Genomic DNA, 13,832 nt, shown 5'->3' on the forward strand with positions numbered 1-13,832 from the left:
TTGGTGATGTCTTTGAGCATTCAAGCAGCGCTATGTGAAAAACCCAACTGAGGCTATATCCCCAGAGAACCCAATGATCTGCGCATGCTCTTTGTGTGTGTAATGGCCTAACGGAGCCTGTCATCCTGTCCTCAAGGTTATCACCGCCCAGTGGCTTCATGGCAGCTCGCTATACCAGATGAATTAGATTCATAGCCTTGCCCTCCATAAGGCTGAAGATTTGCATACACCGCCACACAACAAACAACGGACATTTAAACCACGGACATCGCCTGGCGTGAGCTCGTCCGCTGGAAGTTGAGCCGGAGGAGAAAGGGCTGAACTGCACACCGTCGGCAGAGCGGGCGGGTCCTGAGACAGCACCGAGACCGCGCTGTACGCGCGGTCGAGCGGGAGCTGAAGAGGCCGGTCGCCAAAAGCCGGGTCCTGGGCCAGCTGGGCGAAACGGGGGGGGGCACAGGTGACGGTGGCGGAAGCTGAGGTGAACAATCCCCTTGCGGGTGGAGATTTAACAGCTTCACGGCTGAATATTAATATTCGCTCGGGAAAAAGCTGACACCATCATGATTACTTCAAAAAGGCCCTTGAGGAGTTCTCAGCAGGACTTGTAGATATGGAAAACACTCTGTGCAGAAATGGTAATTGAAACGACCTGAAAATTAACAGCAAGAGAGAAATTTTTTTTTTTTTTGGAAAGCTCAGATAAGTCAGGCGTAAATAGGTTTGCTCTAAAATGAGGGAAAGAAGTTACTTCCTCAAAGCAATTTCATGTTTTTCTTTCTTTCTTTACGTAGCTGGGGAGAAAACCACTGCGAAGGAACCATATGCTATGTACCGCGATTTTCCTTAATCAGGCTCTCGGATTATTTTGCCAGCATGTGCATGTGCGATGAATAACTTTGCAGTTAATCAATGTGTAGCTGTACACATTCTGTGTATGTGCAAACAGCACTGTTAGCAGGTGTTCAGTGAAAAGTCCAGCTTTTCTATGATTTTTAAAGATCTTTCCTATGCCCTCCCTGAAAAAAAAAAAAAAAAACCTTTTCTGAATCAAATGCAGGGGAAAAAGGACATAAAACACTGGAAATTTTGAAAAAATCAGATTTGCTTTTATTTTTTATTTAATTCCTCTGGATGCTTCTTTCCTCTCCTGCATGCATGCTTTCTGTCTCTAGCTTAAACATTCACTCATAGTCATCAATCAACCGCCAAGAACAGACCAGATGGCAACGTTTTCTGAGGTACTAAGTCGATGAGTGTCCCAAAACACTACAACTGAGCCAAAAGATTTCCAGACGTGTCCTTCTGTCACTTATATTTTTATATAAGTGACAGAACCACTTATATCTTAAGTGGTTCGGCTTGTGCATTTAAAAGCAAGGGTTTGGCTTGTGCATTTAAAATGTCAAGACAGAGGTGGGAAGTGTGTCTGAGAGATCAATTTAATTCCCTAATTAGAAAAAAAGAACATCACTAACATCAAAAACTTGGGGATATTAATGAGGAATGTAATTAATTTAAAAGATACTATGTATGTAAAAAACTAAAATAAAAATAAATAAAAGTCTTGAATAAACATGATTTCATTAGATTCTGTACAACTAGTAGCCAATAATAGTTGTGAAGCTTTCCTTTGGTTGAAATATGGAAATTCTAATGCCTGTGAGTAGCCAGCATTACATATGGAATGGCTTGTCAGTCTGCAGCCCGTCATCAACGGGATGCAGCCGCTCACAAAGACAGATGGATTGCTTACCTTACTATGGGAGAGGAGAGTGACATCTTAAAGGGACAGGTAGTCCTCATTTGAGAGAGAGAGCGAGAGAGGTAGAGGGAGGGAGAGAGAACTTTGATATTCATATTTGATAGCACTCAGTAGAACCAGAGCTGCACTGATATTAGAAAGTCTGCCTCTGTCTGGGAGATGCTATTCTGAAGAGACAGCACTGCTCCTTTCTAGACTTAGCGTGGTAACTGACTGAGAAGTGCAGGTTTTTGTGGAGGACATGTACTGTAAGTGAATAATGATTGCCCTAAGGCAGACTGAGAGAGAGAGAGAGAGAGAGAGAGAGAGAGAGAGAGATTATCACAGGCATTTGTGTTTTTAATCTATTCTATTTTAGAATCTATTTTTAAAAACAGGTTTGATGGTTCATTTAACAAACAGCATGCTTCGTATTGAGCGCAACATTCACTCAGTGAAAAGTTCAACACGCAATCACACAATGATCAAAAAGCTGAAAAAGATCTTTCCCACCACAGCAGCAGAACTCCTCCCTTTCCCTCTTTGAAAACATATCAGCACCTTACAATTTATCCTTTGGGTTTTGCGACACTCACTACTGTATATTTTTCCCATACAATCCATAGAAACAAACCAAGTGTAAATTAGAAACAAACTATACTGCACACCATTATTTACAGTGCAGACAGTCCATTGCTGAAATCAGTTAATTTTTCATTTACAATCTACATACAATTCTTCAGGCCTGTCTGTATCGGTTTCCCAGTTTTATAAGGACCACATTTACAAAGGTGGTGTGAGAAAAGAAGAGGGCTACAGGTCCCTTTTGACCCATGCAGGATGCCGTATCTACAGTGTCCCTGAAACGTCCGTCGCTCATCTCCAGCACCTCAGCGCTGACGAGAGAACAAGTTCCTGAAGGCATTGTTGTAGTTCTTGTTGAAGGCGGTGTATATAAGCGGGTTGAAGAAGGAGTTGGAGTAGCCCAGCCACAGGAAGATGCTCTTCCATATGGGGGGGATGTCGCAGGAGCAGAGGGGATTGATGAGCTCGGTGATGAAGAAGGGGATCCAGCACAGGACGAAGACCCCGATGAGGATCCCCACCATCAGCGCCGCCTTCTTCTCCTTCTGCTCCCTCCACGTGTCTCCGTCCGTCTGGAACGTGACGGTGGCGTGGCGCACCGTGAACACGATCTGGGGCTGGTGAGCCGCCTCCTTCACCTGCCGGGATGAGGAAGAGAGGGCCGCCATTAAAGTCCATTAAGAGCAATGGCAAATCCCGGAAACCTGGATGTACTGACTTGTGAACAAAAACACATAACCACACAAATACACACACGCACACAAATGCACACACATACACACACATTCACACATACATAATATACACTCACAAGTGCAAACACAACTGCACATATTTGTAAAAAAAATGCACTTTCTTTTTTTTATTTTACTATCGTGGTCCTATAGTTGATTCCTTTTTATAACTTTGCTGCAGGCAGTAGGTCACAGGAGTTTATATCCAGCATATGCCTCCCTTCAGCCAATCACCAGCAGCTGTTTTTCAGGTAGCGAGTAGGAGGGACATCCTCTACCTTCCTAGGAATTTGCCATCAGTCTGGGGGTGATCCATATTTTAAGTGTGCCTGCTGATATAACAGAAGTATAATAATGCATGGCACCTCTGCTACGGAACGGAAACTGCATCAGTGCCACGGAAAACTCAAGAGCACGCAGAATTAGACAGAGCTGATCACACATTTAAACCACCATTTCAAATGACAGGGACCTCATTTAAAAGAGACGGCTGTCAGACACGGCCCATAAAATCACAATGAGAGCGATCGCAGGACTACAAATAGATCAATATCACGAGTCAGATTTAAAACTCTGAAAATGAAATGTCACACTCAAAGCGCAGGACCGGGAGGGTAGAGGATAATGGCTTCAGTCTGCTTGGACATGTACACTGCTGCCCCGCATGGCCCAGTCGCAAAAGCAAATCACACGAGGGTGTGCTCAGAATAAGTCTAATCTCCGGAGCGCCGCGACATTCCCCCGCCTCCGAATTTATGCAAGCCGCGCTGAAGGGTCTGCTCTCTAAGGCACGAGAGGCAGACCCCCAGTTAAATTCTGATTGCACAGCCGTCCTATCTGCCTGGCCCATTGTTTTGCATCCCGGGGGAATATATTTCCATCTCCACGGCGTCCGATGTGTTGGATTTATGGGAGACTATTTTCTCTGGCTTGCTCGCAGTGGGACGGCAGCAGGCAGTAAAGGTGAAGCAGAGTGTTTTCACCGTGTCATTGATGTGTGTCCCGCGCGCCTGGCTCAGCCACTGTAGTAACGGGGCGTATGAAATGCAGCATTCTCGGGCCCATCACATTTCCTGCGCTGTATTTCCTAACAGCTTAAATCATTTCAGCATAAGCAGTAAATAAGACCACATATATTGCGTCCAAGCCAGTTAGAGTCAATTGATTAAAGGCAACTGTCAAGGACTTCTGGGACTTTGCCCTAATACATCATCCCAGCAAACTCTAAATGCAGAATCTGCTGTCTGCAACCATAATGTAATTACTCCTCATTGAAGCACGAGTAACTTCATTTTCTACACCACAGACCTCGTACTCTATCGATCCGCTCATCTAATGCTAATGTGAACAATGTCAACTTCACAATGTCCTTCAAGGATCCTTTACTGGTAGGGATCCTGGATTAGTGTGTACATCAAGAAAGTGACGTTCGGTCCATATCCAGCAACTTGCCAATTCTGCATTCTGCACATTTGAAGTATGAGCTGGGTTCAGTGTACTGAACTGAACCCACTAAAACCTATTTAATCCTGAGTCAATTATATTATTGATGACCAGGTCCTTCAGATCTTTACTGCCCATGGATCAGTTGGCCAACTGCATTGTAGTGACTGCAGGCTATGGATCCATGTCATTATTACAGCAGACAGACTGGATATTTATTGGATATAATAAGTATCATTCAAAGTAATCTACCATTCCATTATGAGGTGCTATCAAGTTACAGTGGACAATAATTTAATTAATTTTAAATTAAATAATATGCCCAATACTAATATCAACACAAATGTTTTTTTTAAATTACCCGTTCATGGTTTAAGATGCCAATTAACCAGTGGCCATTTCAAGAACAAAAAAGCATCCAGCGGTGTGACTAACAAATACCAATGATCCCTGTACCAGCTGCTTGGAAGACAGAGAAAGATATTAAGCAAACACATAAAATCAATCAGGTTGAAGGCCACACAATAAAGGAGGGATGAGGCTGTTAAAACAGGGAATATAAGCCTGAAGCGTTCAAGCATACTTACAGACATTTAAGAATAGATAGAACATTCTGTGGAATCTTGAATTTCAGCATAGATGCACTGACCAAAGTCAGTGAGCTTCATCATACAGTGAACTGACTGCCAGCAAAGTCAAATTTCAAATATTTTAAGATTGATTTTTACAGATACTCATCACAAAACACATCGAAAACAATGAGTACATCTGTTAGAGTTCTATTGGAGATCAGCACTCTTCTTCCCTGGTCAGTGTCGTATTATAGCAATTCCCTCGCCTCAGTTTCTGTGTCTTGTTGACAAAGGCCAGCTACATTGAAAACATTTCATTTTTAACTGGCAGTAGAACTGGTAATACTCTAAAGTGTTTTCTCAGATCCGCATACTTATATTTTTATTTCACTAAAAAGGCAAGTCAGGCAGGTCATGTTTTGTTGCTGATGTGTCCTTTAGAAAGGCAACAAAAATGGCATTAAATGAAGCAGAGATACAGTTGATATTTTTTATCAGTTTACTGAAATGTATCCATATAGATGTATGTAGGGAATCAACTCTCTTATGAGGAAATACATTATCGTTCACTGAACAAGGAAGGATGACGTTGCATTAGCTACTGTAACTGGGTAATACAATGAAATAAATCACCCCACCATGTTGTATTAATAACTATTGGATTGTGACTTTCTCACTTTTGGTTCATTATTAGATGTAATGCCTACATTTAGGTTAGCTACATTTCAGCTTAGTTTTAACATATTGCGTTCACTAATAATCTCAACGACTGGCTATACTGCTAGGAACCAAGGTTGTTGGTGAGCTAACATGACCATACTGAAAGTCATGCAATGTCTGATTGCAACATTGTAATGGCAACGTTTGGCCCGACCTTTTACCAAAAATGCCCATTTGCGATGGATTGGTAGCCTGGGCTACCGTTAATGTCGAACCCTGTAATGTAATGCGAATGTATGATGTGATATGACCAAGTTGACAGGTAGGCGCTACATGAAGCAAGATTGTACAACCAGTAACCTTTAAAAGCAAGCAATGAAAGGATTTGCTCACGATTACTACCTATGGTGGTTCTTAGCTAACCAGCTAGCAAATAGGCTACGCATAGAAAGCCACCTTTATTGCTATAATGACTGATTTCACAAACAATTTGATGATAAAAAACTATCCATTCAATAACAGACTAATCATTCACTGAGGCTGCTATGTCAGTGGAGTCTGAGACTTGATTAAGTCTCGTGACTAATGCCATTCTGAGCCACTTCTGAGCTGTTTATATTTTGTTCTCCGTATTACAGGACGTTCAACTATTAAAGGACTATGTGGTACACCGTTTTTGTGTGATAGCCTATCTGTTTGCGCTGCGCTTGTACTTGCTCGCCATATGAGCTTGGTCTCCGTGACAAAGTGCATCATCTAGATACAGATACGCATCATCCAGTCACGGCGGTTTTAGAAAATAATTGGGTCATTGGGGCCCCAAAACTGGCTCCGCAGCCCCTGTCCTAATTAGGCTACCCAAGCCTGAACATCCTGCAATTCAGACATACCAGATAAGCTGCAACTCCAGCGTAGACTCTGGCCAAATATAAAATCATACACTACACTATTTAAATGCATCTTATATTTGACAGTTACATTTATTATTTATACTTTTTTGTGCTTTCTCAAAGAAGGTATTTTTCTGTATCAATTCTAAAACAAGAAATATGAAACCACTGACCGTTTGAAAAACATAAATACTGTGGAATGTGCAAAATGAATTTAGCTAGACCTTTTCATTACCAATAGGGGGCAGGGGGAGGGGCTGCGAGGAGATGACATTTACTAAATCAATCATGGCCAATGGCATGGATGCTTTTGTTGTTTCCATGACAGAACCTGTGATACAGAAGACATGCAATACAGAAGAATGATGCATATCAAGGACAATGATCATGGTTAAGCTTATACATGAGTGTATAATACACACACACACACACGCACACACACAGACATGTTACTGTACGTTGTAGAGGACTGCCACTTAAGATTTCTATACATATACATACAAGTAACTATAGTCCTAACACAGGTGTAAATACACAGACGATACAACAAGGCAAAATGATTTCACCCAAGCTTTAGGGTGAAATTTAATCTGTTGTGATTGAAAATCCTTGAAAAATATGATTGAGTGATTGATTGATTGATTTGTAGTAAGTTCAAATTGATGATGAATATATACACATACATAGAATAAAATGTAGCTAGAATAGTAGCAACTGTGAAGACACATTTTAAACATTATTTTAAGCCAGGAGTGAATGGCTGTGCATATGATTTACCTCATAAGTTGAGGAAAAACTGTAGAAATGCATTTTGTGCATCCACTGCACAGAACTGTGTCACTCCAGGTCTTAGCTGGTATACAGCTAAGGATCTAATTGTAAAGCAGGAGAGATGCTATCTTCAGTATGAATTAAACTTGTATTTTATATTCAGCTCTTCAAGTGAAGGACCTGTAGAAATTCAATGCTAACCTAAAAGCAGAAATTCAGAATAATGCTTAGAATTGTAATGCACCAGTTGTCAGGTTCCCCTCCAGAGAAATTGAGCCAAGGTATGGCCATATGATTAACCTACACATGGGACAATGATCCAATATGTTTCTGCACCTTTCAATTTTTCTGTCAAGATGCAAGACTCAATGATGTTATTAACTTTGGTGGCCTTTAAAAAATGAATTGAGAATGTGGTGCAGTAGCATTTGTACCAATCAGTGTGCAAGTCTTACAATGGCTTAGGGGAGGTCAAACTCACTAAAGCACCTTCTTACAGACTAACTACTGCCCTCTCAAGCTGAGATTCAGTTTTGCATCTTCCAATCTTTTCTGCATGAAACTCAATCTATGGTTCACCACGCTGGGTTTCATTTTAGAGTGGATTCACAGATCAAGAGGAAAGTGTCCTGAAAGGGAAAACTTCTGTTGCATGTGTACAGCAAAGCTTCCCTGAGAATAACTACTAAATATCAATGTGAGTAGCTATTATAATTACCCAATGACTGTGGGTGGATAAAAATGACTTCCTCTTTAGAAACCGTTTAGAAAACTTTACAAATAATTGTATAATTTATAACCACACTATTCCTGCTAATGTGTGAAATTAATTAGTACAATTCTGAACATACTTGTCTTCACAAATAGTCAAAATCCATATAATGTTAAAATTAACAATGAAATATATCTACTTGTATGATGCTGATGCTAGCTAGGAAGAATGGCCTGGTGCTCAGAAAATGCAGGTAAATTTAGTTCAAGAAAGAGTAAAGATGAGGTAAAATATGCTACTGAAAAAAACTTACATTGGAAATGTAAATATTAATCATAAAAATGATGCCACTGAGTGGGGTTCCATATATGCGTAACATTCAGACTTACATTCAGCAATATAGGCAAACAATTGCACATACTTGTGTCAGTAAACTGGTATACTTACATTGCAATATGTTGCCTTTTCCTTTGACATATTTCATAAGGTGAAGGTTCTCCTATGAACATCAGTTACACTCACAAAACATTCACAATGCAGTACCTCAATAACTTCAGCCATGGGTGTGATGGTGTTTGTCTTCCGGGATCCGATACGGAACTTGGCGGCCTTGTAGATCTTCCAGTAGACAAACAGCACGACGCACAGAGGCAGATAGAAGGCGCCAAACGTGGAGAAGATGGTGTAGGAGGGCTCCTGGCTGACCTGGCACTCCATGTGCTCCTCTGAGTACGTCTCACCCCAGCCGAAGAGCGGGGACAGGGAGATGACCGAGGACAGGAGCCAGGTCAGGACGATCATCACATTAGAGATCCTCTTTCGTGTCTTGAGCGTGTACTCCAGGTGCCTGGTGATGGACCAGTAGCGGTCCAGGGCGATGGCGGTGACGTTCCAGATGCTGGCGGTGCAGCAGAGAACATCGAAGGAGATCCACACCTGGCAGAGCACGCGGCCCAGCTTCCACCGCCTGCCGTTCAGCTCGTGCACCAGGCTGAGGGGCATCACCAACGCCGCCACCATCACGTCTGAGATGGCCATGGATGCCACCAGGTTGTGAGGCACGCGGTGGAATGTTCTCACTCTGAGAATAGTCACCAGCACCAGCACGTTCCACACAAATGTGGCGATGACCAGCATGGCAAGCAGAGTCAATGTCAGCACACTGAACACCGAGAAGGGCCTGTAGAAGTTGCCAGAACCTGAGCTGTGATTGGCCGAGACAGTCAAGTTTGGATACGCCATTCTGGCGATCTGTCTTTGGTTATCAAGCACAGAGAGCTAGGTAATGACACAGGTAACCGTCGTCTGCTGGATGTACCCTAAAATGCAAAAGAAAATAGTCAACTTTGGCTACATGTTTCACCTAATGGCAGTGAACATAGCAATTTAGCAAATTGTAGTAAATACATTTAATTGACAAATCCACTTCCAAAAAGAGAAAAAAACAGCCTTCCACTCAAAAACATTGTACAGACTGGCTTATTACAGTGGAGTAACTGTATGCCACCATGGAAATCAGTCCATCTTTTTAAAGTCTCCACACAATTTGAAATGTATCAATGCATCTGATTTAAATAGAAAACGGCTTAAATATATCACTGGAGCCTCAAAGTAAAAGGATAGCAAAGTGAAATAAATTCTGGTAGGAAATTATACCTGAGTGAATGCAATTTTCTCCTACGTGCTGTCAAGAACAGACAATGTTTCTGCAAAAGTAGGATTACTCCTGACTGAATCGTCCCTAACCTTTTGGATGTTCCAACTGAAAAAGCAGCAAAAAAAGGATATGTAAGATTTTTACGTTAAACTGTGGCGGTGAACTCAGCATGTCCGCTGTAGGGGGAGTTCTAATGCTTAAAGGCATTGTTTAGTTTAATTTCATGTAGCAGTGCTTAACTTGAGTGATAACAGTTTACTAACTACTTCCTTTAAAAACAGTATTGCACTTTAGTACATTCTCCGGTATGACATTTCATACATTCTGAAGCCTCATTCTAATAAAGGTCCTCGATGAGTCAATTTAGAAAGTGACTTACACTTTGCACATATTCCTTTGTGTTCATATTCCTGATTCAGTCTTAAGGATTTCCATCAACTGTATGTTTGTATCAGAAAGACATATATGAAGGCCCAAATTCCAGGTTAATCGATTAGATTGTGTCACTGTAGCCAAAAACCAAAATGGCTGGAATGGAAAATTTTGGATTTGGCCCTTTATATACTGCATGAAGGTATACAAATTTAAACCCATCCATTACCTAACCCACTTTTTCCTGGTCAGGGTCACAGGAGGTGCTGGAGCCTATCCCACCATGCATTGGGCGAGAGGCAGGAATACAACCCGGATAGGTCACCAGTTCATCGCAGGACACACACAGCATTCACTCACACTCATACCTAGGGGCAACTTAGATCCTCAAATTAATCTAACCTGCATGCCTTTGGACTGTGGGACCGAAGTTCTCACAGACACAACGAGGATATGCAAACACCACACAATCCCCAGCCCGGATTTCAAACACAGGACCTTACCTGGGAGCCACGACGGTGACCTTGGGTGTGAGGAGTTGAAAATATGGGATAATTATTTCATGATAACCCTTTCGCACAAGCCCCTAGTGACCAGGATACCAGTGTCCTGAGATTTTTCAACTCAGATATTCAGTGCTCCTGCAAACAAACCATGAGTGGAATAAACAAATTCTGTGTTCTAGCTTTAACGGAAGATGACAACTACAACTATGCCGAATACGTTTTCTAAGTGTGGCACAAGTTTCTAAGTGCCACCACTGTTGCCTAGGTCGTCCATTTAACAAGCACCCCTTCCCTGCAACTCTCATCTGCATCTATCTCATCTGCAACTATACCCCCCAAGCATGGCACACTGAACAAAAACGTCTATCTGGGAGTTCATAGAAATATTCTTTCACCATCAAAAACTTTCATTCTGTCAAGCAACAAGTCAAAACCAACAATAGCCCTGAAGGTATGCCAATACAATGGTGAAAAACACTGCTCATCAAATAGCAAAATAAAGTAGTGAAATTCTAGTCGAAATTATGCCACATCATTCTACTCTCAATATCAGCTACTAAATATTATTATGAAGCATTAGTGTCTGAAAGGGCATGGAAAGTACTTATTCAAATTTACTGCATGCTGATATTGTGAGGTGGTGGCACCTCTCACTCTAATTTCTGTGGGTTAATTGACCCTGACGAGGGGCAGGTGTGTGAGCGCTATGGTGAGGTGATGGCACCTCACAGGCATTTGCTCTGAGCTAATTGTCCCTGATGAGGGTCAGGTGTGGGAGGCCTATATCTAGCCCCTGATTTCTGGGGTTCAGCGCAGACTCATTGTTTGTCAAGCTCTTGGTGTGTAGGGGTGTAAGAATCGGCAGAAGTTACCGTATTGATCCTATCTGCCAGATTTGATCACCATTTAGTTTCTTCTCGAGCTGATTATCTCTTCACGCTGTGGAGGACATTTTGCCCTCGTCTCTTTAGTTTTCCTTTTGTTTTCTACCCGCCAGGCTGCGAGTATCCTTTTTCTTTTGTAAGTGACTCCACTCTGTTTTTCTAGTGGGGTTTTTCTTTCTGGGTAGCTACGCTGCGGCGGTGTTTCATTTCTTTTAGTTTTCTGAGCCCGCTGACAGAAGTTTCAGTGAGTGGAGGGAGCGATTACTTAGCTCTTTATTATTTGGTATTTCCCCTTCCCTTTCTATCGCTCGGCGATTTTGTGGTTACCCCTCAGGGTTAACTTTTAGATCCCCTCGGTCCGCAATTGCATCCCACCCTCCTCAACCGTGACAGATATGTGCTAGATGAATATAAAATTTCCTGTTGACTGTTTACAAATAGCAACATTTTGAAACACACGACAGAGAAATGTCATCCCTGGGCATGCAATGAAAGATTACATACTGTTGAATACAGAAAAAAGTGGTGTTTTATTGAAGTACAGGAGTGTATGATTACATATTTAGTTGTGTGTACCAAAGTGTGTTATAATGCTTTTGCATTATGTCATTTGATCCCATTATAAAATTTATAACGACGCTCTGGTGAAAAAATATTTAAATGCTTTCCTATGGACAAAAAACTTTTATTCATTTTCAGACAGGTTGTGGATTGATTTTTAGACCTCTAGATATACAACTCATATACTGATGAAAAGACAGTAAATCCCACTTGAGTGCTACAATTCAGACATTTTGGATAGATTTGAAGACATTAGTAGCTCCCAGTTTTTGCACACTTGTGGTCATGGTTTTATGATCCAGGGAATGTACAGTTTTCCCTGTTTTACACTTGAGACTCTCAGTATTTCATCGCAAATTTATTTATTTTTTTGCATTTTTGCCTAGATTTATTTGTATTTGTGACACTTAATTTGAACATACATTTGTTAGCATTGTAGTATATGGTTAGTATTACAAATGGTGCACGTGTCTTAATTTAAGCCATTTTCCATGTATCTGTGATGCTCACGTCTGGTGTTACAATATAAAGCCTTAAATAGAACATGGTCTAAATGGGTGAAAATTGGCCAGATTTGGCATCTGTGCTAAGGGGATAACCTCTCTTAACATTATCCTCCTGGACTAGAATATGTTTTTTCTTCTAAGTGAAACATTTGAATTTTGAGCACTGATACATAGAGGAGCATGCATCTGAAGCCAATCAAGGCCAATGCCACTGCATGCCTCACAGGACAAACTCTCCCACAACTGGACAAAGCCTTTGTCAGGGAAGGACGATTTTGGGCAGCAGGGTGCAAATAAAATTGCAGCTAATTAAAATCAGCAGGTTCTCTGACCAATGGGGTGCCCACAATCTGCTCGCATGCCCTGCATGGCTTACAGTAAGTAGTCCTAGAGCCATTTAGCATTTTAGCCGGTGGATGACAGTGACAGTAAGTGGTGTCCAACACATTCCATGTGTCCTCCCACAATTACGAAACGGCATTGCAGCCAACCCCGCCCCTCCCCCCCGCCTCCCAAAAAAAAAAAAAAAACGTGGAGTTAATGAGGACCATTTATCACTAGCACTGACACCCTCCCCCCTGCCTCCTGAACAAATAAAGGAGCACTCGCCACTGGAGAGTACCCAGATGTACAGAAATGATCACAGACAGAAATGAATGAATGGACAGAACTAGGGGGCTTGTTCAATCTGCTACAAACAGTTTAGTGGTTGGTCAGTTGCATGAATAAACATGGGGCAGTTATTGATTCTTAATTGGTTACAATCCATTCATTACATTATGCCAAAATAAGGCGGTTCTATGGCAGATCCTTATTCTGTTGTTGCTGAAGCCTGGACGAGTCTGTTTCTCCAACAACAGTTGGCAGTACTGAAATCACAAGGCCCAGATATTTATATCTGTCACCATATGTTGTTAACATCAGGCAAAAACCAAATTACATTCATTTTGCTCAGTTAAGCAAAACCAGTAATAAAACTGATACAAAACTCTTTGATGGCACTCCACCATACAGAAATATAGTACAGTGACATTTATCTACATTTAATATGTCTAAAGTACCATTCCCATATACATACACACACACATTTTTAAACACATTTTAACTTTCCAAATCCAAGCATTTTAGTTTTGTTTCACATGCATTTACAAAATCAAACCATAATTCAGTGTACATATCATTGCAGATTGAATTCACATAGGTAAACTAATAAATCATGGAGGAGAGCTTATAAA

General features: G+C 41.4%; 1 protein-coding gene across 1 annotated transcript; it reads right to left on the reverse strand.

Moving 5' to 3' along the window:
* Window positions 1-1,133: 1,133 nt before the first annotated feature.
* htr5ab (5-hydroxytryptamine (serotonin) receptor 5A, genome duplicate b) lies at window positions 1,134-11,205 on the reverse strand. The gene is made up of 3 exons (XM_064332786.1): window positions 10,644-11,205; window positions 8,655-9,430; window positions 1,134-2,967 (listed from the first exon to the last, which is right to left on the reverse strand). Exons 2-3 carry the CDS (start codon window positions 9,351-9,353, stop codon window positions 2,635-2,637), a joined length of 1,032 nt encoding a protein of 343 aa, XP_064188856.1. The 5' UTR covers window positions 9,354-9,430; window positions 10,644-11,205; the 3' UTR covers window positions 1,134-2,634.
* Between the last annotated feature and the right edge of the window lie 2,627 nt (window positions 11,206-13,832).

This window comes from Anguilla rostrata, chromosome 4 (genome assembly GCF_018555375.3).
Source record: "Anguilla rostrata isolate EN2019 chromosome 4, ASM1855537v3, whole genome shotgun sequence".
NCBI lineage: Eukaryota > Metazoa > Chordata > Actinopteri > Anguilliformes > Anguillidae > Anguilla > Anguilla rostrata.